Source organism: Anabas testudineus, chromosome 4, assembly GCF_900324465.2.
Source record: "Anabas testudineus chromosome 4, fAnaTes1.2, whole genome shotgun sequence".
Lineage (NCBI taxonomy): Eukaryota > Metazoa > Chordata > Actinopteri > Anabantiformes > Anabantidae > Anabas > Anabas testudineus.
This window is the reverse complement of record NC_046613.1, coordinates 9,858,185-9,885,879: the sequence shown is the minus strand read 5'-3', so window position 1 is coordinate 9,885,879 and position 27,695 is coordinate 9,858,185. Positions and strand designations below refer to the sequence as shown.

Here is a 27,695-nt window from a genome sequence, read left to right as displayed (position 1 = left end):
ATCGTGCCATCTCGTCAAGCGGCTGCTGTGTAATCGCAGGTAACTTTCTTACGATAGCCTTCCGCTCGACGACCTAGGGCTCGTAGCGATCCTGCCTTTTTGATGATTGCGTTTACTGCACGCAAAACGGAGCTTCGCAATTAGACGCCACCGTCTCTGTGGCGATCGGAAGACACCGGGGCTGTGGTTTTTTTTTTTTTCTGTCGGCGAAAACATCCCGTGTCTCAAAGCCGTTTGAAATCGGACACCGCTGGCGTTGAGGCCCTCACTTTTGTGCGGAAGGATACGTTGTTGCGTCTGACAATGTGGACGGAGGTGGTGAAGATGTCTACGAGAAGAATGAAATCATCTCAGTTGTAACAACAAAAAAGGGAGACGCGAGATTAGTTACTATAATAGATTTGTTTGCACACAAGAGTTGTTACATTGAAGCAAACACGTGGGCGCTCGGCGAAAAGCAGGCTTACCGGGACAAAAGGAAGACGTCTACGGTGCTCCAATGCGTTTCATGCACTGAGGTCGAAATTCTCTTGAAGTTTTATGTTTTTCCCCTCGCGAGTCTCCGCTTTTCTTTTTACTGTTGGATATCAGACACTTGGAGAGGAGAGGTAAAAACACACTCTTACACTGCACGTTTCGGGGCCACTTGCATGATTTCGGTGGGTTTCATTGACACCTATTTTGACGCCTGCGATTTTTCGAAAAGTTTTTGGGAATGTGTGGTTAAAGCGGGGGATGCAAGTTTTTTTTTTTTTTTTTGTTTTTTTTTTTTTTGTCTGGTTTGAGGTGGCGACCCAAATGTGCGATGGTCTCCGCATCGACCACGGAGAGGAGGAAATTACTCCTTTGTTCTGCAAAAAGACTGCTCTCAACGTTAAATGTTAGTCCTGCCTAGCAAGCCTCGTTTTGTTTTTTCACCGTGTGTGTGTGTGTGTGTGTGTGTGTGTGTGTGTGTGTCTCCGCCACTACATCTAAGCCAGTATGTGGAAATGTGAAATCTTTACCTTGTGTAGCGTAGCGAGCATTTTAGCTTAACTTTGTGCCGTGGGCCTCAATGCATTTAGCATAAAAGCCCGAAACAAACTTTCCACAAAACGCCCTTGGTAGCCCTTTAAAACATTCCTTTATGGAAGTGTCTGGCCACCAGCTAGACTTTATTTTATTGCACATTTGGCAGGAAATTCCTCCTGCTCCCACCCCCACCGTCTCATGCACTGAACTCCCTCATAATGCACGACTTGAACCCTAATATGTGAAGAAGGAGCTCAGCGTTTGTTTGCATGAAGTTTTCCAGCATTGTTCTCGTTATTCTCCTGCACCGGGGGCCGCCTGTTTTTTTGTTTTTTTTTTTTACACACGGTTTGTTTTCACGGGGAAGCCACAACTGGAGGGAGGTGAGGGGGGGGGGAGAGAGAAATTACGGTTTCGTTAGTGTTGAGGATGATGTCAACATAGTTCAAAATAAATGGTGAATGGGCTACTTGTCAGCAGTAGCTTGGCCCTGGATGTTGGCCTAACGGAGATGATCAAATACTGTTCAGCCCGCATCCTGTGGTACCCTACATACACGTTTTACTATCATTGTTAGAAATATTTTCACCCAAAGTGGTCCTCGTTTCTTTGAATGTTTTTGGCACAAGATATAAACATCTTCTTTTTTTTTTTTTTTCCCCGGCTATATGTGAATCAACAGATGAATATGTCCTTTCTCATCAGCACGGCCGCCCTTGTTGTTCCCGTAGTAATAGCACTGACATAAACTCATGCTGCTACACACTTGGCTTTTTATTTTAACATTTGACACGGCTAATAACCGCAAATATTCCACCTGTGGGCCCGATTATGTGTGTTTTTTAATCACTTTTCTATGTCAGCAGCAATTATCTTAGTAAGTCATTTTATGTTATGTTGTTTACAACACAAATTGAACTTCATTTTGGCCTTTTGTGTTTGGAAGTTATGGCCAAAAAACTAACACCCCTTAAATTGAAACAAAGCTCTAAGTGTCTTGATGGAAGACACTGGCTCGGTTGTTTGTTTCACTTGAAGTGGAGGATCTTTTGTGGAGAATGACCTGCCTTCTCTGTCTTGTGTGGGGTGACAAAGACCCCTAATCTGCTTGCTTCATATATTGATCCAGCAGTAGCTGAAGATGCCATTTTGTAACATTAGGGCACCCCCATGTGCTCTGCTCCGTTTAGTTGAGTGGTCAAATAATATTTAGGAATGCTATGATTATTTTAGTGGTGTGTGTGTGTGTGTGTGTGTGTGTGTGTGTGAGTGTGAGACACGTTTTGTTCCTCATTGGCCATCTTATCCAAAAGTTTGCAAAAGCAGTGACAGCCATGTTGATAGCCTATTTACACTTGGGGCTCTGTGTGTTCACTTCCTTCCCTTGTCTCAAGGTTAAATTAGTTCCGCTCGCCTGAGATCACTAGACTTGGACTACATTGTTTGCCTTCTCTCAAGTGATTGTATTCTTTTCATACTTGTTGAAAAATATTTGTTACGTTTAACACTTTAGTTTGTTTTGCTTTCAAGTGGTCCTGAATTGGTATTTTTAGTCTTCTGACTTCCCTTTGTTTACATTTTACAACATATGTTTCCTCTTAGATATTTTGCTTTTTGATTGCATCAATTAATGCTAGTGCTGTATTACAAGAGGCTGTAAAAGCACACCACCTGTTGGTGTCCAAGTGCCTCTATTCCTCCACTCGCTCCCCTTACCACTAGTTCCCTGTGAGGCTTGCAGAACCACCACTCAGCATCAGAGAGCGGCCTCGGGCTTGTGCAGGAATGCAAAACACAGGGTAAATCCAGTATTCATGCTCTCTGTGTCATTTGACAAGGTTCTTTCTGAGTTGACATATGGTAATTTGGTAATGACGTGTTTGCATACAGTCATTAGCTCTGCCTTTCACCCCTATTTCCTTGGGCTAACAATGGTCCCAATTATGTCTGTAATTGTAAATGTATTACATTCTCTTTTATTTAGCAGTGATCGACATATGGTTGTGTTATGTTCCAGAGTTGCGTAAAAAGGTTTTTTTTTTTTTTTTAAGTCATTACTTGGTGGTGATTTGACTAAAGGCACAATAGTCATTATTTCATGGCAGTGCCTCTTCTACATCAATGGGAATGCAGGGTTTGAGATCAATTTGTCTGTTTTTCCATTTTTAAGTAGACCAGCTTGAAGTCTAGTGTTAAGCACCCTCAAGTTTGCTTTCCGTCATCGGTCCTTATTTCCACATGGTAATATTTTGTGTTACCTGTATGTTTTTTGCCGGAGAGTATACAGGTGGTAATTGATTTTCATGTTTAACTTTTAAATACAAAATATAACATTATATATATATATGTGAGATTTTTATTAGTATTTTAGAAATATATATTTGGTGATGAGAAAGTTGTGGTTTTTCCAAGAACAATCCTGACATACTGCACCCCCGCCTCGGTAACAACTTGCCAATATGAATCATTTCACGGGATAAGATAAGGGTTGTGTTAAGGCAAAAGTTGAGTTATTTGAATCATTCATTACCATCATCTTCCCTGTTTTTAATAGTTATATGTAACCTTTCTTTATGCTTGCTAGTGCCATTAAAATCCTGTATCTGCAAAATTTCTCTCACAGGGTTTATTAGAGACTGAAGGGTATGAACGAACAGCAGCAAAGAATGGCTGCAGTGGGAACTGACAAGGAACTCAGCGACCTCCTGGATTTCAGTGCGGTAAGAGAGTAGGAGAGCAGTCTGGGTGGTTCTGGGTGGTAGTGGTAGGTGGGTGGCACTGGGAGAAAGAGCTGAAGAGTCTGATACATGTCTGGGTATGGCGAGAGGAGAGCTGGAGGTCTGAATGGGCAAAATTAATAAAGATAGTCACCGGAAAGCTTAATTAAAAAAAAATCTGCAAACTGAAAATTTGAAACCTTTTTGTAACAGTTGGTTTTGCCGCCTGAAGATATTTCTGTCCTTCATTCTTGGTAGAGTTGTTAAATGTACAATAGTAAACTATGTAGTAAATGTAGAAATGCAGCATCAAGGAAGTGGTTCTTTACTAGAAGGAACTGGTTTTCACTATATAATGTAAAAAGTGAATTAGGAACAACTGTAGGGGACGATGGAAATGATTTCACCCCTGTTTGTCATCTTAACAGAATGAGAACGAGAAATATTGTGATGTATGAACTGGGCTGAGGAGACAGCTTCTGTATTTCTTATTGTCATATTTTTAGTCTTTGGGAAGACGTATTCACAGATATGGTTTCAAAAGTATTCTCCAGACATTATCTACAAAGTGGATAGAGGTATTCTGTTTACCCGTTATTTACTGGTGCTTCATTTTGTTGTGAAGCCTTTGTTGAGCTTTACGCTGACATAAACATCTCATAGGCCCAATAGAGCTGTGTTGTTTTTGTCTCCTAAATAAACTGAATAGCTGGTAAGGCTAAATTACCAGCACTGGATAATTAGTATATATTGGGAACAACAAGTAATTCCAAATTGTGACTTCTAATGAATATTTGTCAGCAAAGTTAATATCCCATGATATTTCCTTTGACAAAGTACAGTTGATTAATAACAAAGCGTTTATATTATTGCAAGAGTCATTGACATTTTTTGATGTATAGCAGTGGGAAGCAGCAGGACCATTTCCAATTAATTGCTTACATTTTTGAAATGCATAGTTGTTCATGAATATTGTTGGTGGAGCTCTATTATAATGGTTTTGCATGATTCAGTTAGCTGCTCTGTTAATGTAGTCATCCTCTGCCACACCATCTGTATTTAAAGGAAACCTTACCCCATGGAAGAAAAACAGTCCTTGTTGTGGAGGGGGTTTGTGGGAGGTTCTCATTAGACAGTCAGGTTTGTGTTAGAAAAGCTCAGATTGATCAGCTGCCAATTTGTATCTGCAGATGTTCAGTCTAAATATGACATTGATAATTGGGTGAGAAACTGTTGAACATTGTACCAACAAATTTCCTCATCTTTGTTTATTATCTTTCTTTATTTGTTGGCTAGCCACAAAAATGCATGCTGGATTTGACATGGGATAAAGCGAATCTAAACGTTTGTGTTAACTGCTAAGATGCAATTCACACCGGTTGTTGGACTGTTTTAGACTTGGCCCAGTTTGAAATAAATAAAAGATCATATGTGGTAGTGGCAGACGGTGTTATGTTATGGTGTCCTAGTTACAAAAAGGGTTGTGTAGTAGAGTTTGTCCACATCACTCAAAGATGCCACATAGAGATATTTAGACCACACCATAGCTTCATGGTAAAGACCACAGTAGCTCGGTCATAAAGCCCAAGACCTCGTGTTTAGAAACGAACTATATTCTACTCTTTTTATATGGGTCAAAGTTTCTGAAAGTTACCTACCAAAACTAAACTAAAAAACACATATACATATATGCACATTTATTTATATATAATAGGTAATGAATAGGTAGCTCGGTGACTTGCCTTTGCTTTGTTATGAGATTACATATTATTAAAATGTGGTACAGAATATTTGTAATAATAGTATTTCAAAGCATTTTTATATGTTTTAAATAGTTAATATCATGTTGGAAAATCAAAAAGATTTAATGTTCTGAAGGCAAAAAACACACAACTGAACTACATGTACGTGATGTGTATTTATTAGTGGAACTAGGATGTGTGAAGTGTGCCATCCTTTGCTTTGTTAGTTACCATATTATTCTTCTTTTGTCTTCTAGATGTTTGCGCCTCCAGTAGCCAATGGGAAGAACAGGACAATGACACTTGCCAGCAGTCAGTTTAGCGGGACAGGTAAGCTTTTAGTTCAATGTACAAACCTATGTTCATTTTGTTGATCTAAATGTTCTTGTCCATCCATTTAATTATTTAATTTTAAACACTACTGGGGCTGCATTACATTTTCAAAAAGTTATCAAAATACAGTCAAAATACTAATTTAATATTAGTATTGTTACACAGTTGATGGTGCAAAACAATTGGTGCTCTCTCTCTAAAAAGAAAAAAAAAAACGACTGTAATGCTTGTGGTGTCGCAAATGTAGTTAAATTTGCCCAGATCTCTGCCACAGGTCCAGTTATAATAGAAGTGATTTTTATTTGTGGTGCTTAAAGCTTTATAAAACGGCTTCTTTAAAACTCAAACAACCATACAAATTACCAGAAGCAAGATCCTGGTTTGCAGACTTCACAGAGAGAACTGTTTTCATTGGAACAATTTTCTGCCAAAGATTTAAAAAAAAATAAAAAAAAATTATCATACTGATTTTGAAGAAATTACCATGTAGCAATGTCCCCCAGTGTGCATTACCTGTTCATGTGGGCATCCATTGATTAATCTATAGAAATGAAATTATTTATTTACACCACAGCCATTTAACTATTTTGAATGTAGCATTGAGACAACATTATAGAGCAGAATATAGACTGGCTGACCATATTTACATGATAAACAATTAAAACGATGTGCAGATTTATTATTGTCAACATAGGTTTTATTTTTACATCTCAATTTTTTTCTCATTTCTTTAGTTTTTATTTCACTTTTGTAAAGTTCAAACTAGCTGCCATTTAACCCCCTTAAGCACCTGAAGCCTTTGAGTGAGCTTTTCTCTCTTCCTGAATGTTATTAGTAAGTTGTGTTACTTTCGTTCCTCTGTCACCCTGCCAACCTGGCGTGTGAAATCGAGTCACACTCCCCAGTGTTCCCCAGAGTGAGAACTTGGCCACTGAGGAACAAAGGCAAAAAAGGGGGCTTATGGACTTGAAACGACTCCCCCACCCTGAAGTGTAAAACACTCCTCCCCCAACACGGCACAGGGCTCTTACCCCCACTGATCTGCAGGAAATGGCTTGAGTCCGAGACAATGTCCCTCACCCCCAGCTCGCAGCCTCTTAAACTGGCCCAGCATGCAGTGAGTGGCCAGAGTGCAAGAGAGAGCTTGTTGAATAGAAGGATCAGCCTGTGGAAGGCAGGATTCTGTTTGTTTCTATTACAGCAGGCAATTACTAAGCAGTAAGGAGTTAATTCCTTCCCCCCTCCTCATGTCGTGTGGCCCTCGGTTATTGACACCCATTTTAATGTGATACTTAAAGCTGTCACATTTAACTTTGGGAGATCTGTAGGTACCCTCTAATAGCACTTGGGAGTGAAAATGCTAACATCTGCAAATTCTAGGCCAGAAGTGCCTTGTAGATCTGTATAGTGTTTTAATGACACAGATGATACGTAGTCCTCGGTAAATAGTCTGCCTATATGATAGAAATGAGAGAGAGAGAAAAGTCAGACTGTCTGTATTAGAAAGAAAACTAGAGCCTTGACTACTTGTTGAATTATTTATTTATATTTTTTGAGCGTGACTGAGTGTGTTGACCAGGTCATATTTTGAGACTCACACAAAAGCTTATTACTCCAATTCAGTATATGGCTACAGGCCAGGAAACCTGTTTATTATAGAAATGATGACAAAGACTATGATAAAGAACGTCTATCTGTGACGTGAGATAGACGGCTTGTATATTCAGCAAGTCAGCAGCGCGGGAAAGGCAGCGGGCAGCCTAGTGGCCCACCAGACCACCTCTATTCATCAACACAAAAGTGCTCAGAGGGGTGCTAATTGCATTAGGCGTCCTTCTCTCTTCCTCAGTGGCCAGTGTGTGTGTGTGTGTGTGTGTGTGTGTGTGTGTGTGTGTGTGTGTGCGCACGTGTGTGTGTGTGTGCATGCGAAAGGGTGTGTCGGTGCAGCAGAGTGGTGAGGAGAGGAAAGAGAAGAGGATTGGCAAGAAGTGTGGGATGTTTGAGAACTAGGGGAGGAAGAGGGTGACGGTGTGTGGTGGGTGCTGTCCAAGCCCACTACTCCCCAGGCAGGCGTCCCCTCTGTCACCTCTGCAGCTGCTGGCAACATCTCCAACCCCCTTCACTCACACAAATACACGTGACACGATGGGTTTATTTCCCAAAGATCACAACAGACACTGTGAATTTACACACGGTCTCTCCTGGGGACCGTACAGTGAAGCGAGTTCAGCTTATTCTGGCTCTTTTGGGGTAATCTTGCTTCACTGAGCTTAAAATTGGCCGTCCTGAATAACGGGTACCACAAAGCTGGTTATCAGCCTGTTCTGTGAAGCCTGGGGTTTTCTTAAGATGCTAAGTACATGTTTTTGTTGAACAGGTAGAGTTGTTCATTAGAAGCTACAACACCAGAACTACGAATAAAGTACTTTAAATAATATAAAAGTAAGTGATACTTGGAGGGAAATTTGGATAAAGCCAGAGCAAAAAAAGATTTTAAACTGGAAGAACTATAACGATCTCATCACGTCGTGTTGATCTTGTGCCCTGAAATTAACCTGCTCTGGAGCAAGTTAGCTGTGCCACATTGATTTAGCCTGATTAAAAGTGAGCTGGGTTCATAGTACAGGAAAACCAGAGCCCAAAGATAGCTGGTTAACCTACTAATCACCTCTTTGGGTACAGGGTTTTCAGAAAGTATTTAGGACCCCTTCACTTTTTTCAGTTTTGCTATGTTTGCTATGTTATGTTGTCTGATACTACAATGGTTCAATTTTTTTTCTACACTTAGTACCCCATATTGAGAAAGTAAAAACAGAATTGCAAAAATGTTTACAAATATATATAAATAGAAAAACTGAGATATCACTTTGCCATATGTATTCTTACCCTTTGCACTTGAAATTTAGCTCAGGTGGCTCCTATTTCTCCAGATAGTTGTTGAGATTGTTTGATTGGCTAGACATGAGACAGGATTACTGCAAGGCACAGATCTGGAGAAAACTACAAAAATTGCTGCTGCACTGAAGGATCCTAAGAGCACAGGATCTCTGACTGAGCTCCAGAGAACCTGTACGGAGATGGGACAAAGTACCAGAAGGTCAACCATGGCAGAGGGGCTGCACAGAAGCCTCTCATTAGTGTAGAACGCCCACTTGGAGTTTGCAAATAAGACCCTGAAGGATTTTAAGGAACATGTTCTCTGGCCTGATGGCTTCCATATAGCCACCATAAAGCTGAGATTGTCAGTTGTGAGGCCTTCTATAGAGAGACGTGTGTCTTTCCAAATGAAGTCCAGTCAATTCAATTTACCACAGGTGGACTCTAATCAAGGTGTAGAAACATCTTAACCACTATCAGGAGATATTGAAGGCGCCTGAACTAGATTTCAAGTGCAAAGCATAAGATTATGCCAATGTGATGTTTTAGTTTTTCATTTGCAATTGTATTTTCATCTTGTCGTTATGGGGCACTCGGTGTAGATTACTAAGGGGGGGAAAAAAGAAAGATCGTACTATCAACTACAACATAACAAAATTGAAAAAAGTGAAGGGGGTCTGAATACTTTCTGAATGCACTGTAGCTAGTATGACTGCCAACAGGGCCCTGTTTGACTTTTGCACTCTGTTGTATATCTGCACATAGCTGCATTACTGTGTGTTTTATTTTTCTGTGCATTAGTGGGTTGTAATGTTGAAAATCTAAGCCCTCAAAAAGAGGAAATCTCAAAGGAGAGTGGCTTCCTTCTTCAGCTAAATTAGATGTTTTCACAGCCTGCAGCCGTGAGAAGGCTTTGTGGCTCAGAAAATAAATATTTTTCTGGGCTCTGGTTGTGAGTCTGTATTTGTTTTGCCATGTTTTTCAGTGGAAGTGCATTCACACTAGCCATGCCAAAATCTGGATGGATGGGATGTATATGTCCAGAGAACTTGTTGTTTTCAGCCACATATCTTTACATCATTCAATGTAATATCTAACTTGTGTTCTAGTTGCAGGTTTTCAGTCTTATGTTAATTTTGCCATTTAGGCAGTTGACTGTTCAAAAGTTCACCACTTACTTCACTTTTAGCTTTATGTGGCTTTGGTTTGCTAGAAGCCTTTCTCAATCATTGAATGAGGTGCACTGCAAGTTTATGCTGTCTTCATGTGATCTTAGAAATCCAGTGAGAATGAACATTGACATTAATGATGAAATGGCAAATGTCATTAAGAATATTTACAGCTAAATCTTCTCACAGTCTGCATCAAAAATATGGAGATGTCAATACAGATGAAAGATTTTAAATTTACAGTATGAAAATTAAAAAAAACAAATGCATATCTAATGAACAAATATCTTTATATTTGAGACCAGCCCTAAATATTTGAATCCCTATTGAAACACTATGCACTGAACACTAAAGGTTATGTAAGTACATTTATATAAGAATCAGATTGATGGTTGTACATCATAATGGTCAATTGGAAGTATTTAGAAGTCTATACTAGCTGACAATTTGTCTTTTTCTATGTATTGGACAGCAGTATTTCTAGGCAAGAAGTGATGAAATGTGGATGAAATGTTTGGCAGATCTGTGTTTGTCCTTTACATTTCATTGAGAATGCAGACTCTTAAGTGTTCAAAGCAAACTTTTTAGGTCATGGGCAAAGGGTTGGTTTAAAACAAAGTGCTAAAAATATATTACTGGTCAAAATAATTGATGTAGGAATATCTCACTGACCTACTTTAAATAGTACATATCTGGCTTTTACAATCAGGCTTTCAAACTAACTTAGTTGCACAGGAGACTTTAAAATGTGCTTACTTTTTTATATCTTGCTAAGCACGGTGGGTCATTTTGAAGGCTGTTTTGCATTATTTTATCATTTTGGTTACCTGTGGTGACTGTCAATTTGTGTTTGATATAGCACATGACAGGAGATTAACAACAAAAGAAAGATCTCTCTTCTGGCATAGCTGGGCTCTCCTAGGTTGGCAGAGCGTCAGTGTCACCTCAGCAGCTCTCCACCTTGTTTTAATTGCCTCAGAGTTAATTACTCCAGCAAGTGTGAAACAATGTTGTCAGACTTCTCCTGCACAGCCGCGCTTTCACTCTATTCCTTGCACCCCCACTGGCCAAATGGAGGCTTCAGAGGAGCTTGAGTGCTGTTTTGGGAAAAAAAGCTATGCTGGTTATAGAGCTCCTACTCCTATTTGGTGGCTTGGTAGGCTTACTCAGGCCAGGTCAGTGTTGATGGTGACGATATGTAATTATCTTTGGTAATCTAAGTCCAGCTGAAGGAGTTAAAATACATAAATTCATTTCTAGGTTAGAAACAGGCTACCTCATTGTTGATGTCTCTGGTCCCTAATTTGGTATTACTTCTCTTGGCACCAAGCTTTGGCTGAACGGTCTTCATACAAAGTCTGTCATCTTTATTTAGCAGCGAGCCCATCACCAGTGTCCTGTGCCATTGGACATGGTTGACGGTGGTGCAGCGCTTTATTAGTGGTGTGGCCTTTCAGCAGGGCCGATCTGACAGCGAGCGAGGTCCCCTCTCTTCCCTGCTTGCCTGATTCTCCATGCCACTGGCATCAGCTCCATAGATCACGGCTGTCGCAGAGTGTGTAGGTGCTTGCACCACTCTGTTAGTCTCATCACTCATTCTCGCTCGTCAGCCAGGCTGCTGATCTCGCCCAGACCCCTCTCACTCTTGTTCTTCCTTGCGTGCTCTCTCTCTCTCTCTCTCTCTCTCTCGTCCCATTGCTCTCTCCTTCCACCCGCTCACTCTCTCTTTTGCTTTCTCACACACATTTTTTTAATTAGGCAAAAATCAAAGACAAAATATGAATATTCATAAGGAAACAGCATTAATATGCACAATTATGCAAATCAGCATGCAATTAAGCCTTGTGTCTCCAGAGAGCTTGGATAGCATTAGTGCATAAGACAGGGAGAAGGGGATGATGGGGGTATTTTAGAGTTTTCTGCTCCACCAGTCTTTTGGCAGTGTTTCTCCTTTGTGCCAAACATCGGTTCATTCTTTACCTAAAACATAGTTGTTCATATTTTTGCTTTACACGTTTTGTTTTGTGTTTGTATGTATCAAACTGACTGAGTGTAATTTAAATGTGGTTTGCTCGAAATTTTATATAGCGATGAAAATGGTTAATTTGCTGTTATTCAGTGACCTTAATGAACACTAATGGGCACACTGAGCAGCATTTCCTATGTGGTTTTCCCCCGAAATGGTTCAGCATTGCATTCCATCTTGAATGCGACAACAGTGTCTTTGATCAGTAGTGATGCTCTTTTCTGGTTTGTGCAACCACATTGTGGTCACTAATGGAGGTGGACTGTAGAGAGAAGGTTATAGTGACAGATTCATGTGATAGGACTTCAATATCAGGGCATTTCTACATATTTGCAGTGTCACTTAGATAATAATTATGTCTTCTGGTACTGTATTTATTATTATTATTATTATTTAATTTTTTATTTTTGTGTGTGCGTGTGTATTAATTTCTGTATCTTCGTGTACTGTATTTCTACTGCAGACTAACTTGTTCTTGTCTCTACCTGTAAATCCGTTTTTTTTTTTCCTTCCAGCACTAGATGAGCGCAGTGGCTCTGGGTCTTGGGGATCTGCAGAACAGAACAGTCCCTCTTTTAACCAAGGACGGGTAAGATCTCAATACACACACATGCTCTGTAGTCACATTATGATTTTAAGTTTGGAGATCTAAGCATTAACACCAGATGCCATGATATTGTCACACACTCACACATATCTGGTGTAGATGAACACACAAAAACCATCTACCCCAACTGCTACAACAGCTTAGTACTTTTTCCCCCTTACGGTGTGCCATGTTTGATTTGAAGTGGTAGTTTTAAATTCTACCTAATCACCTTGGCTCAGGATTCTTCACTGGCAAGCTTTCTGGTAGCCCAAAACCTCTGTGAAAGCCCATCGGTAATTGCAGCTTCACATCCGTCGTAACTGTCTTGGCACAACTCTGTGTAAATACAAGGAAAAGGGTGGAAATGTACAGCAGGCTTTGATTACCACAAGTTGATAATTAAGAAAGTCGGTTTGAATCCCCCGAGCTGATGCAGATTTGTTTGGCATGGATCCTATTAGACAGAAAAGCAGAGGGAGGGTAACCACTAACCCATATAGGTATGCCAGCAAGATGGAGATCGTCTTAAAGAGTGGTTATCATTTGGCTTTTTGGGTGTATACGTTTGTTTAATCTTCATATTTCCATATTGCAGTTTAAGGTTACTCAAGTTGTCCTGTGTGTTGTTGTTCTTTCAGGGTTACGGAGAAGGGTCCCACTACAATGAGCATGAAGGCTTGTCCTCTCCATTTATCAGTTCAGGGATCACAGGTATGTTCCTTGTTTTACTTTCTTAAATAATTTTTTTTTTTACAAGTGACTCTTGTGATTGAAATGGCTTGATCAATGATTGTAGGACGTCAGTGAGATGAACGGATAAACTCTGCAAATGCACGTCTCAGTTCAAATAGTGCTTTGTCACTCTTACATTTTAAAATAAACATCTTCATCTGATAATATCTGATTTAACTGTTGTGCATACTTCGTTATGACCACAGAGTTGTTTTCTGTGTGGCAAAATGTGTCTGTGCGTCTACATGTCTGCATGTGTGCCTGTGTTCATTCGTTGAGTGTTGGAGATGTTAGGGCACTGAAGCAGAAACCTTCCCTAGGGTTTTGTCTGGCAGGCGGCTTTATGCAGCTGAGCATACTGAAAAAGGGGAGGGCATCACTGGACTTTTTGTACTTTATGAAACCTACTTTTTATTTGTTTTAGTACACATCATATCCCCTTTATGTGTATGAATATATTTTAGGGTTGTATTCACTACAGCATTTAAACAATCTTGACTTTTATCTTGCAGGTAAAACTGAGAGGCCACCATACCCCCAATTTGGGAGCCAGGTATGTTGTTATTTACATGACACATATACATATTTACCTTGCATTTCACTGCTACACAATACAGTGAAACGCACATATAAACATGCATGCATGCATACATACATACATACATGAGAGAGAAATTCATATGAGTCAGTGTAAAGGAAGCCCTGTTTTCTCACTTCTCTTTTCATATTAAACACTTTGAATTAACTGTTTTCATTTCCTAGAACAGAAGCTGTTTGTGTTGATCTTTCCCACGCCTCTGTATATATTATTAGTAAAACGTCTTTCTGTCTTCTCCCAGCCGGGTTTTCTTCCTAGCGACATAGCGATGCCCAGCCCAGATGCCATGTCCCCATCTGGCCTGAAGTCTGGCTCCCAGTTTTACCCGTCATACCCAAACAACCCGAGGAGAAGGCCACCTGAGGGAGGCATAGGTAAAATAACTGAGCAAGATATGGGGCCAGTAATGTTTTTGTGTGTTTGTGTTTTTTCTGCTTTTGTTTATCACTATTGCTCATACTGTGATTTCTTTTTTTTTTTTCCCCTGAATATTTTTAATTGACTTATTATTTTCTTGATTAATCAGTTATGTTAAGTGATCATCAGGTTTCTCGAGAGCGCAAGGTGATGCTTTCAGATTGTTAATTCTTTTGTTCGACTAAAAGATTAATAACTAAGAAAACTAACTATAAACAATGTGGACATTTAAAAGGCTTTCCACATTATTATTAAACTATTTGACATTTCAGTTTAAGAATTGCTAGATGTACTAATAGTTGTAATTATAAGAAATTGTTTTCAGCTCTGCATTTAATTTGTTAATTAATTAGAGCTAATGTTAAGTTTAGAAATGTTTTTTTGAGTATTGCTGTTTTTTTGGTAGCACTGTTTTACTACGTTTGACATAGTCAAAGAAAGCTATATATAGATGAATGCACACACTACATATCCAGTGGCACACTTGCTGCAGCGGGTTTTCTGTTCTGCAGTTGAAATTAGAGCAGGCATGTGATGAAACTGCACCTGAACTGACATGACATTGACACACATGTAATTCCTTATTTGTGTTTTTGTCTCTTTCACCTTTTCTCTATGTCTCCGCCTGCCTGTATGCAGACACCCAGCCAAAGAAGATTCGGAAACCCCCTGGCCTGCCGTCCTCGGTGAGAGCTTATTTCCACTCGCCTTCACAGCTCACAGCCAGTCCTTCTTTTTTTTTTTTCTCTCTCTCTCTCTCTTTCTCTCTCTCTCTCTCTATGTCACTACACACGCTACACACTGACACATACACTCTGGTTTCCCCCACTCTGCTTGAGCAGCTCTGTGACAGACAAGAGGAAAGGCCCTCTGCTCCATCAGACTCGCAGTGAGCTGACAGTCAGGCAACTTGGGCCCCAGTAAACATCATCACTGCAGTTGTCTGTACACCACGTTCAAGTGGTTTCAAGTGGTGTTAGGACTCTGGTTATCATACAGATGAGCAATTTTACAAGATCTAGAGATACTTTGTCAAGTCTGGTAACTTGCATTGTTCAGTTCTTCAACTTGAATTGTATGTTTTTGGGAGAGGCAATGAATTTGAGGAATAAGGGTGCCATTGTTTCAGGCCGCCTGAGTGATCCAAGTAATGTCTGCTTGAAAGTTTAATATTTAAAGACACCTATTGTTAAGCTCATCCCCAACCAGGAAAGTGTAGAGACCATTCAGGAAATTGTTTGGTTAAATAGCAAGTCTGTAATCTGTCTGGCAAAGGTTTCACTTCTTTTCATTACAGTCTTGCAGTTTTAGTTCCTAAATATTACATTTTGTCTAAAGAAGTTTTTTTTTTTTTTTTTTTTTTTTTTGTTAAAAGTCAGTTGGCTTTAATACAGACATAGTTTCTTATAGTTCATAGATTTACAGTACCACGTGTCACATTTTGTCAGTGGGCCCAGAATCCCAACAGCTGATGCAGTTTGTATGTTGATGATAGCAACCGCACACAACTGGAAACACAAGTTAGTATGACATGTTTGAGTATATACTCAATAAATCTCACTGTTTGTTTACATCGTCATCATTTATAGATTTTTTTTTCATCAGATAAATATGAGTTTACCGCATTGATTTCTAGCTAGTTTATGCAGTTTCATCAACGGTAGATTATGACTCAGAGTCCATTTGCTCAATTTGAATACTTACACATCTTCTTCAACACAACAGTGACCCTCTTACTATTTTCATTTTCAGATACATTCAGGTTCTTTCATTATCCTGAAGGAGCTCACTGAGCAGTAGTCTGTGTTGCTGTTGGTATTAGAGCCCAGTGTTGATGCTTTGAGCTGCCAATGGATCATGAACCTGAAATACTGTCATTGCACACTTTCTGTAACCCTGCCTTTATGCAACTGATGATACTAGTGACTTGACTTGAAAAGATTACTGTGTTTTATTATGGTGGCTTGAAGCAGTACACCGCCAACACGAGAACAGTAAGTTGTGATAATACAGTTTTGTATATTGAGTTTACTTGTGGGATTTATGTTGTGAACAGTTTTCCTGGGTCAAAGATGCAGTCCTGTCTTTTCCGTGATTTAAATGTTGCATGAAGGTTAAAAGTTAAATGAAATTTGACTGATGCCTCTGTGCATCAAGTAAGTTCAAAGGGTTTTATATGACTGACTAGGTCCAAATCAAACAGCCGTGGATCCATAATGTCAGGCAGGAAATTACATCAGGGCTTAATAGTGATATGTTTTGATGCTATCTCAGTTTGAAAAAAGTTTTGGGAGACTACTGCACTGATACTAGGCTTGTGATAGTCTAGTAGTACGACTCACATCCCTTAGACCTGGAGAACTTGAAATACTTTTTTGTGACAGTTTTGAAGTTCTCTACCTGTGGTTGTTGAAACCTTTGCATGTAGACATACTTGGCGGTGGTGACTACATCACAGAGACAAAGTGTGAACGCACTGTCTGGCTGAGCCCCCCTTTTTCTTTGCTGTCTGAACCACCGTCATTCCCCGCAGTGTGAACGATGGCCGCGCAGTTTTACTGCAAATGATGAGAGGTGTGTGTGTGTATGTGTGTGTGAAAGCCCCCCCCCACCCCCCGCCTACGCTTCACCACATGATGGCCTGGGTGGGCCTCCCCCTGTGAGTGACCCAGTTGTGAGGCGCGGTGCTTGCGAGGCCTCTTAGCCCCGTGTCTGAGCCCAGATTAATGACTGCCAATGGTGATCCTGTGGTCTGCCCTCCCTCCCACACTCGCCTTCCTGCTTCTCTTCACCAGACCCTTCAGAATACTCGTCTTTTTCTCTATATATGCTTTCGTCCCTTAAATCATGGTGCTGCAAATCAGTAAATATTCAAACAATAGGTGTACTGTAAATGCTGTTTTCTAATTTGCCTTTAAGCTGTTTGACTTCTGTAACCCACCAGTAGCTGTACATTAGATCCTTGCCCTCACCCCGTCAACCTTCACCCACCCCCATCTGCAACATACAAACAAATGGATAAATTTCTGTCCAGTACTGTAGCCACAAAACCCTGGTGGTCAAAGCTCTTTGAGGTTAGTTTGATGTTAATCTTCATCTACTCCCTAACCTTTAGCCACAACCTGTGGTTTTTTTTTCTATTTTAAAGACCTGTACACACTTATGGCCTGACTTACATTAAACCTCTATTAGTTGAGGATTTTGCCCTAGAAATCCCCTTTCTTCCTGAGAATACAATTATCCAGCAGCACCAGTCATTGTGTAGTTCTCTGTTCCCATGTAGAGCAGCAGGATTCACTCGACATTGTTCTCCGTGAAAGAACAACTCAAAGCCTATTGTTAAATGAAGCCATCTCCGTCATGTTTTCTCCTGAATTAACCGTGATCATTTTAAATCCCCTGTTTCCTTCACACTCCCCTGGCCATATCGAGCTTTGCTTAAGTCATTTAGATTACCTTCTCCTGTCCCCCCTCAACACCCCTTATCTCTCTACCCATTTCATAAATCATCAGGGCCTTCATTTTTTCCCCCTTTGCCCCTTTACCACCCCCTACCCACCGCAATCTCTCTTCCTCTCTCTCACTCTCTCTGTCTCTCTCTCGCTGACTGGATCCCAGCCCCCATCTCTCTCCCTCTCTTCGCTCCCTCTCCTCAGCCCAGCTGCCTGTGGAGTTGGATGTGGTCCAGGAACAGGCAGATGGCTCTGTAATTAGAAGTGCATCTCTCCATTCCCTTTCCACTTCTCCCTGTTAAATCAAATTACAGAAAAAATCCCTTCTCTGGATTAGCATTCTTTGCAGCATAGCCTCCATTCTCTTTCTCGCTTCCTCTTCCTCTATATGCCATGTACTACAGAGGAGGGGAGGGGAGGAAAAGCCTGAGTGGCGGCTGATGGTGTCGGGAAACTGAACACTTCTCATCTCTTCAGTTTGTGGCTGTGGTGGCCCAGCATCCATTTTTGTTAGCAAAGGATGTGTGATTGGACACTTTAATGTGGTAATATAAAATGTCCAATTTCATCAGAGCTGTTCATTTTCATGTTTTCAGTCCTCCCCTGATCTCATATAGAATGTGATAGTGCTAGTTTGAGGTTATTGCTGTGGTGTGTGCATGGGTGTGTGTGTCACTGGGTTGGCTCACTGAATGCATGGTATGTGTGCGAGCTGATACCGAGTGTGTTATAGGGAGGGGCTGCAGGCCAGGCAGTGCGATGTCACTAGGGTCCTAGGAGCTAGAGGAAGTGCTCACTGTGCACTGGGATTCAAGCCGTCACTGTGCCCAGCATGCCATGGCCGCTGTGTTCTCCTCCACAGGCAAGGAGCCGGCCTGCCTCCACTGCCTGCAGACTCCCTCTTGCCATCTTGTGGCCACTTAAAGCTTGTGTAATTAAATTGGTTTCCATAGGATCGAATTGAAACGATAGGCTCTCTGAAAATTCTTGGGCTTATATAAGGAAAACGCTACAATTTTTAAAAGTCAGAATAATAAATATCATTGTTTTGTGTATATCAGTGTATTTAGTGCTTAATGTAAAACATGGGCAAGCTACTAACTGTCTGTGTGTATGTTTAGGTGTATCCTTCCACATCTGGTGATGAATATGCCAGGGACAATGGAGGATATCCTGGTGCTAAGCCTGGAGCCGTCTACCCTGGCTCTTTCTACATGCAAGGTAACCTTTCAATAAAATAATCACAGAAAGGATTTTAAATTCTTTTGGTGAAGCTGTTGTCACATTTGCCAATGTGTCTTCACTTTTCTCAGAAGACCCCTGGTCGTCTTCTGGCTACTCTGCCATGCTGGGTAACTCTCCTCACATTGGACAGCCTGGCTCCTTCTCTGCAATCAACGCACAGGACAGGATGGTGGGTAGAACGCTGAGCATCAACTTCATTTTTAATTTTCCGATTATCTTTTATTTGTGCTGATGTGCTGAACCTGAAGAAATCACCTTTCACCGAGATCAGTTTGCAGCTGCTTGTTAATGTTGTTTCCTATCTCACACATAACAGATCCATTATTTTAAATTAGATGTGAACATTTTAGACACAACACATTTAAATCATAAATCTTTCACTTCCCGTAAGATTTAAAATACATTTTTGGTTTATTTGGTTTTCTCTGAGGGGAGTCTATGTTTACCTTTTAAAGCTGCTTGTGTCATTCTCTGCTTCTATCCTCACAGAACTATCCTCTGCACGGCAATGAAGTCAACGGCTTCCACGCAGCCACCACCACCTATAATCACACACCCGCCATCAATGGAGAAGGCATAATGGGTTAGGAACTTATGAACTTGGTTAATATGAAAGTATTTTTGTAGCGTCACTGATCTTCCATGGTCATTTGATGCTCCTCCCCCAAATACAAATTAATGGGTCATCTGACTAACATTTATTTTGTCTCTACAGCCAACCGAGGCACCACGGCCGGCAGTTCAGGAGATGAAATTGGAAAGGCTCTTGCCTCAGTGAGTTCTTTTCTATTTGTTGTTTTTTTGGTTGTTTGTTTTTTGTACTGGGAAATATGACAGTTTTCACAAGGATTTTATTTTCTCTGACAAAGTGAAAATCTGTGGTAGTGCAAATTGAACTATTGTTAGTAGTGGCGCTGACAAATGTTCCATCAGTGGCTTCAATTTTTTATAGTCTGACTCTAAACATATGAACCTCTGGAAACCACATCCCAACAGGACAAAACGATGACATTTAAAGGCCTAATAATTGTTGTATCCTAAATATCATGCATTGTGTTTTACTGTACATACAGTTCTCAAATTGTACAGATCTACTACTAATATATAATATCTATAAAGATAAAAAAATTAGTTCAAACTGATCAATTATTCCTACACTTTTTATTACTGATTTAAACTCTTTGATGCTACATGAGATTTGTAATAATGGAATATATCTAATTTTGTGATAAACATTGTACTATGTAGAAAATATTTTGCCTGCATTAGTTTCAACTGTACCCTAATTGCACTGCAAAGCATTTTCATGTTTCTAAAGGCATGTCCACAATTTTGTTTCAGATTTACCCGTCGGACCACAACAGTAATAACTTCTCTTCAGCTCCATCTACCCCTGGATCTCCTCAAGCTATTGCAGGTACAGTGGAATTTTTACTTTCCATCCTGAGGGTCCCCTCATATGAACATTAAAAAAAATAAATAAAATAAATCACATTTGAGTTGTGATGTGTTGGCTTCAACAAAAAATGAAGAAATTTGTAAACTAACACACCTGAATCAGACCTGTCGTCTCTTGCTTTGATGTAAGATTCATGCTAACCTGAGAGCTGTGTAGATTTTTCAATCAGAAGGTTGATAAACTGAGTTTCGGTGGTTGTGCCCTCTTTACTACTGCTTTTAACTCTGGTATGCAACCACAAATTTGGATAATATTTCAATTGCAGCTACAGATTACCTGCATCAGTGATATTCATTGACTTTCTCAATTTGATTGCAGCCTTTTTTCTTGGCACACAGAAATGAATCAGTGGAACTTGCAGATATGCTCCTCTGCATGTTTAATGTTGTCTAGCATGGAAATGTGTCTGCAGCTCCATCTGCTGAAAAATTACAGTAAGAGTTCACACGAAACACTATCCCAATATTTCTCTCTGCAGGAGCTCAGTCTCAATGGCAAAGACCAACCACACCCAACTATGAAGGGCAACCACACACATTGGTATGTGAAACATTATATGGTACATCCAAGTTATTTAGAAGAGTTTTCATGATTTCTTTGTCTAATGTTTGTGTTTATTTTAGTACTTGAGTGCACTTTTAATGTAACTTTTTAAATTATCAAAACCACACTGTGTCTATATGATCTATTTAGTGGGCTTGGATGTTGTAGATTTCTAAGTGTATGTTTCTTGTGTTTATGTAGCAAAGTAAAATGGAGGATCGTTTGGAGGAGGCCATCCATGTACTGCGTAGCCATGCTGTGGGCCAAGGCCCTGGTTTAGAGGGCGCACACGCTGACATGCACAGCCTGCTGTCTTCAGTACACAACGGGGGCCTCGGAGGCCTCTCTCCAGCTTTCCCCAACGCCAGCCTTCCCCTCAGCAACAGACATCCCGCTATGGTGAGTTACCTGCTTTCCTCCAATTTTGATTCATTTGTAGCTGAAAGAGACTTTTGATGGAATATGTCCAAAACATAAAGCAAACAAATGCTAATTTGCATTTTTTTACCCTCCCACCCCTGACAAGGTGTATGTGGTTACACTGACATAGTGGACATGTGTTAGCAGGAGTACATGCTCAGTTTGTGCTGACAAAACTGTGTCAGCATTGAGGTTAAAAAAAACAACAACATGCTATATTTGTTTGAAACATGTGTCACATGAACCATAATATGTTTAATAAATTTGAACAGATTGATTTTATCTTTTAGTTTTATGTAGCACAACAATCTGGCTCTTTAAATACATTTGTTTCCTTTTGTCTTTTACCAAGAAATGTCCTGGTACAATTTCATTACTAGGGAATTTATTAGCACAAGGAGCAAAATGTGAAACAGTATCATTTGTGCCACCTGCTGGCCAGAAATAAAATTGCAAGTAAATGAGAATAGTATTTGTAATTTCTCTTATTGTGAAAATATTAGAAAACTGTATTGATAGCATTGGCCGCTGCCTAAATCCCTTTTTTTATTTGCTTTATTTAAGTCTTTTACTTGGTTAGCTGTACCCATGCTTGTTTTTAAAGAAGATCTTTGCTGTCTTGTGGAGTAGTTCTGTCTAGCCTTGTGAAATTCACATGATACTCTCCACCTTTATCCACAGGGAGGGAAACATGAGGAGCCCACGGGCCTTCCTCCTAGCAGCACTCTCCTGCATGCTCATCACGCATCTGGTCCCACACCGTCAGCTGGCCAACCGGAAGGCTTTACCAGTAAGTCTGATGTCTTGTCACTTAGCAGTTGTTGTTGAGTGACTTTGTGTTATAGTGGTAGTAGTAGTATGGTGTTATTGTATTCAGTGTGTTGGTGTAGATATTCAGTTTTCTCTTAGCTCTCTAACTTTTTTCAGCTTTTGTCAACTTGTATTACACCCCCTCCTCAGATCAGGGGTATTTTTATAATGTCCGTGTCCTGACACTGAAAGGCTTTAGTGCCTCAGAATTAAATGTTCACATTTCTATAATTGTTCCTAGGTCTCCCTGGTGGTTTGACCCGCTCCACACTCTCCTCAAGCAGCTCAGACATCAAGAGAGAAGACAAAGAGGACGATGAGAACTCTGTTGCAGACAAGTCCGAGGAAGAAAAGAAGGACTCAAAGGTAGCACGCAGTCGAACAAGGTAGGTCATCGCTACTCTTTTTACTGTGGATTTATGTTTTAATCAGAAACTCTCATACATGCTGTTTAATTCTAAAAAAAAAATTTTAAAAAAAGCTTAGCCCACAATGGTGGAGATTTTAGTATGAGAATATGAAGGAAACCTTTGATTCTACTACTTATTCGTCTTTTCCTTCAACTACTCTATCCTGAGAGTTCCAGTGACAGGCCAGGCTATGTTAGGTGTTTAACAATGTCAAACCCCCCCTTCCCTTCATGTCACGTTTTCAGAAAGGAGGCGTTGACCCTCCAGATGCTCTCTGGCCTTTCAGACCAGAAAGATGAGTAAGTTTCTCCAATAGAGAATCAATTTCTTGTGCTCCGTGGACTCCTGCCAGAAATCATTCGCAGCACATAACATATTTATGGGGCTGATGTCTAAGATCGGCATTTTGACTGGCAGATCCATTGTGGTTTATTATTATGAGCTTTTGAACTTTAATATTCATCTCAAATTTTGTTTCTGTACATGCGTTTTACATTTTGACATTTGACACTTTTGATATAGAGATAGATAGATATATAAACATTGTACAAATAATTTAACCCTAATACAACACTGCAATCCAGACATAATGGAGCACAAAACATGGTACTAAAAAGATGCAGGGGTAAAAGCTACAGGTCATCATATTTTAAAGTGAGGATATTTATAACTTTTGTGGGATAAACATTCTGATGAAATGATCATCTGTAGTAGGGGATGCCACTTTTTGGATAGTCACTTTTTCTGTAGTAGCACAGTCCCTCGAGTGTTTAAACTTAAACTGCTCAAATGTTAATCATAAAGGGAACACACACACTGCAGAGATTGGTTTAGTTTGTTTGTTCTACCTGCCTCTTGTTTCATTAACATCATCTCTATCTGACCCTAGTCAGGACAATGAAGATGACGAGGACCTTCCCCCTGAGGTGAAGATGGAGCGTGAGAGGGAGCGGCGAGTGGCTAACAATGCCCGTGAGCGTCTCCGAGTACGAGACATCAATGAAGCATTTAAGGAGCTAGGGAGGATGTGCCAGCTGCACCTCAGCCATGACAAACCTCAGACCAAACTTCTCATCTTGCATCAAGCCGTCAATGTCATCCTCAATTTAGAACAACAAGTCAGAGGTCAGTCTGCAAACCGCACATCATGCATCGGAAGCACCGTCTAGTTTAGCTCTCTTGAATACACTGTTTATTTCTTCATATTAAGATGTATTTTTTTTCTCTCTCTCATCAGAGCGTAACCTTAACCCCAAGGCAGCATGTTTAAAACGTCGTGAGGAAGAGAAGGTGTCTGGGGTGGTGGGTGACGCACCCATGCAGCTCTCAGGAGGCCACCCTAGCATGGGAGGAGATGGCCACAATCCAGTTGGCCACATGTAACACCAGGTATGATTGATAATTGTTTAGGATGTTAATCAGGTCTTTTTCTGGGTGTTGGTTACCCACAGTTATATTTTTTGGCATCCTAGTAAAGAGTTTGATGAAGTGAGACTGTTTTTTATGCTAATGCCTTTTTTACATACTGTTACATAATGAGTTTGGTACTTTTGTTTTTTACAGATCCGGCGGTGTTTCCTTGGCTGTCAGAGGATGTGGCCTTAACAGATTTCTTCCACCCATTATTCTCAGTGTGTGTGTGTATATGTGGACATGTCAGTGTATTGTCCGTTCAAGTTTCAAGATGCACATTCACACACTCGTGCACACATGCATACTGCCAAAACTGACACAGCCTGTTTGTCGCACTCCCAACCATGACTACAAGCTCAAATGTGAAGAACTTTTTTTTTTTGTTTTTTTTTTTTGCTTTGTTTTATACATGTAAGATTTTTTTTTTCTTTCTTTATTGGTTTCCACGACACGATGGAACGCCAGAGTACTTTTTGTCCTGCCACAAATTGGGACTTCACACACTGCCGAGAGGTGCTCTGGTGAAAGAACGGAGACCTAAACAAACACAAATTGATTCAAGGATTTGTGCCTAATTGTTACATGTTTTCTATTTGACATTTAAGCAAATTGCTTTACATGTGAGGAACATTTATTGTGAGGGATTGCTTATGTGTATGAGCAATTATTTTTAATGTATGTCATTCCCAGCGTGATGGTACAGTCTTACATATGTTATGTAACCAAGCCTGTAGTTGAAGTTGAATTGTCTAAATTTACAGACTTTTCCTTGATCTTATCAGTAAATTTTGGGAGAGGTGGTGGAAAGGTCACAATGGAAAGGTCAACGTTTGGACAGTTCAAACACAGCTTACATTAAAGACAGGAACTCTGACCTAGAGGCAGTCTCTGACTGAAGCCCAGTCTCGTCCCACAAGGCATCTGGAGACTTGGAATCGAAGACTCCTTCATTGAAGGTTATGAATTATCCAAGTGGTGGAATCTGTCATTTACAGAACTGTTCTTCCTCTTTGTTGACCATGAATTCTAGTGTTACTCCAGTTGTCCCTTGTCATCAGTTCAGGTTTTTGTACGTTTTGATGTACTAAAACATACGCAGACAAGACAAAGCACAGTTATATAGGTTTAGGCTGGAAGTTACGTGTCGACCTGTAGTGCATTTCAGTCTCTGAAAGTCTTGTATAAAAGCCATTTAAGACACTTGCTAAGTGATCAGCACCACTCAGTGCTATTACTTTCTTGGTGGTTTACTGACAATGCCAGCAGACATAACGGCTCAAGTTTTTTCCCCTTAAATGATGATTGGTAGAGACAGAAAACACAAAAATAATACCTGGCTTTCTTTTTGACGGAGGGATCTCATCAGTCTGCAGTTGTTGAAGCAGAAGAGCCTTTGTGTAGTGAAGGCTTTCTTTTCCTAAACAAGCATTCCCACTGAATTACAGCCCCTCACCTTCCTCCTGAGTAAGTTTGTTCTCACATTTCTTACTGAGAGGAGTGTGACATGTAAATTCACTGCATACATTACTCTGATATGTTTCTGATATCATTTTTCAAAATTAAATATATATAAAATATATATTTTTTGTTAGTCTATACATTGTAGATTTTTTTACATAAATGGCAATATTAGTTTGAAGTTTAGAGTGTATTGTAGATGAGCTGAATAAGGGGATATTTGACATTTAAATGAAACTGGTCAAAAAGAGGAAAAGGGTCAACAGGTGAAAAATGGAAAATGTTGGTGTGTCCTTTATTCCAGTTTTAGTTGTAAGGCGTATCATCAGCTACCCAGATTAATTCTTTCTTTCCTTTTGGGTGTATGTGGACGGAGTTTGTGCTACAATCCTCCTGGTGTTCTTACTTAGGCAGTGAGGCACTGAGGGGAAAATGTGGGAAGGGATTTTTGTCTCCAACATTAATTATGCAACTGTTTTTTGAATGTAGCTACCACAAATGTCGATCGCCTTCATTTTCATTTGTGCTCCTGGGTTTTGTCAATACAGTATAATAGTTTTCATTTCACCCTTTTCTAATGTCTGCCCTCAGCCAGGTGGCTCTGTGTGCAACTCACTCTTTAGTATCCTGCACATGTATTTTGGAGGGAGATGTCAGTATCAGGGTGTAAGGGATAATATGGAGAACAAAACAGTGTTATTGTGATGTTATTCCCATGTCATGTTGTGAATGGTTTTTACCAACATGTAATCACAAATGAGAGGTAGAGCATTTTCTGTGTTTAATTTCTACAAAAAGAGATGAAGAAAAAGACCTATACAAATCAATAGTGTGGCCTTTTCATTCTCAAGACTTAAGATGTCATGATGGGAGAGTGATACCTTATCAGTGCCTGAACTTGTATTTTCATTTAAGACAGTTTTATTTTGTCAACCATATCATTTCATTTGTCATGGAGATTAAAGAGGTACTTGTTCATTCCCCCACCCTCCCTTCTAATGCTTTTTTCAATTTTCAGGAAGAAGTTTAAATGGTATAAAGAGAATTTCTTTCAGTGTATCTAGTTAAATAAATAAATGTTATGTAGATCTTGTTTAGTTTTTATTCCTTTTTTTCTAATTATTCAGCTGGATTATATTGTTCAAATTGCTGTTTTGGTTAAGGTCATGGGTCCAGGTCATGCGTTTTTGTTTCCATCTGCCCTATAATGCTAACTCACTTGACATAATTGGGTTCAAGAGACGCTGCTTTTGGCTCTGATTGTCTGCTTTTGATGCACATTAACATTGTTTCAGTGTGTGTTGCTTCAGTTTCAATGTAGGAGTGAGGTTTTATTTTGCATAGTAGCTGAAGCCTCTAATGACTTGGGAGTGTTTTGAAATTTCTGTATATCAGAGTGGAAGCCCTCTGCTGCAGTTCAGTATATACTTTGAGTATCTGTAGTCTTCAGTGACGATGTTCACCTCTGACCTTTTACTCTTCCAGCTCTTTAGTGGTGTTGACAGTGACTTTTTGTGAGAAGTTCTAACCCCCTTCTTTCAAAAAGTTGCATTTGAAGTTTTGGTTATTTTGTATTATTTCACAATCAGTAAGTATAGTACTGAATATTACCTAATTGTTCCAAGGGAAAAATCTGACTTGATGTCATTTAGTATTCTGTGAACAACCCATTAGCTTACGACTATATAATCTAATTTTTGTTTGGGGAGGGGAGGCAACTTTATTTTTTGACACGTCTTCACAGACACTGACTGCAGAAAAAGCAAGCCCAGCCACTGCAGCATCACATCCTGTTAACACAAAACTACAAGATAAAGATGGACAGCTTTCCATTGATGGGCTTGAACTTGTTTTAGTATAAGAAAGCAGAACTATCTTTCAACGATTTTGTCATATTTGAACTAAAAAAAAGGGGGGAGACTGTTAAAATACATTCACAGCTACACAGTGAGCACACTGTTGACTCCTGCAGGGTCCTCAGAGTGCCCCACTCAATCTCTGGCTCTCTTTTATATATAAATATATATAGTTGAGAACTGTCCTGTATATAACAGTAATGTAGCAATAAATGTGCCATTTTTAATAACAGATTATACCTTTTCCAATGTCTGGCTTTTTGAATATTGTATACAGAAAAAGGAAATAAAGGAAAACGTTGTAATAAAGGGTTTATTGTAGTTCGGAAAATGAATTTGTCCATATTTTCTATTGCCAGTAGCCGGTTAGGGAACAAATGGTTTTGTGATATTAATGGAACCAAAGCACCTTATTAAA

The 27,695-nt window shown here is 39.9% G+C and overlaps 1 protein-coding gene across 2 annotated transcripts; it reads left to right on the top strand.

Annotated features, from left to right (window-relative positions):
- The first annotated feature begins 40 nt into the window (after positions 1–40).
- Positions 41–27,589, top strand: tcf3b (transcription factor 3b). 2 transcript variants are annotated; one of them, XM_026345158.1, is made up of 21 exons: positions 41–608; positions 3,635–3,731; positions 5,728–5,800; positions 12,391–12,464; positions 13,103–13,175; positions 13,709–13,749; positions 14,036–14,168; positions 14,851–14,897; positions 18,785–18,884; positions 18,977–19,077; positions 19,398–19,491; positions 19,624–19,682; positions 20,250–20,325; positions 20,846–20,907; positions 21,112–21,309; positions 22,012–22,120; positions 22,382–22,526; positions 22,796–22,849; positions 23,440–23,675; positions 23,788–23,939; positions 24,114–27,589. In XM_026345158.1, exons 2-20 carry the CDS (start codon positions 3,657–3,659, stop codon positions 23,931–23,933), a joined length of 1,896 nt encoding a protein of 631 aa, XP_026200943.1. In that variant the 5' UTR covers positions 41–608; positions 3,635–3,656; the 3' UTR covers positions 23,934–23,939; positions 24,114–27,589. The 2 variants fall into 2 exon arrangements, with proteins under 2 accessions (XP_026200943.1, XP_026200944.1); XM_026345159.1 differs by lacking the exon at positions 3,635–3,731.
- Positions 27,590–27,695: the final 106 nt, after the last annotated feature.

What these genes read in the sequence shown, in the direction of transcription:
- tcf3b (XM_026345158.1), top strand. Translation starts at nt 3,657, where the DNA reads ATGAACGAACAGCAGCAAAGAATGGCTGCAGTGGGAACTGACAAGGAA. An exon ending in TCAACGCACAGGACAGGATG is followed by an intron (nt 19,078 to 19,397) that starts GTGGGTAGAACG and finishes CTATCCTCACAG; the next exon opens with AACTATCCTCTGCACGGCAA. An exon ending in GCAACAGACATCCCGCTATG is followed by an intron (nt 21,310 to 22,011) that starts GTGAGTTACCTG and finishes CTTTATCCACAG; the next exon opens with GGAGGGAAACATGAGGAGCC.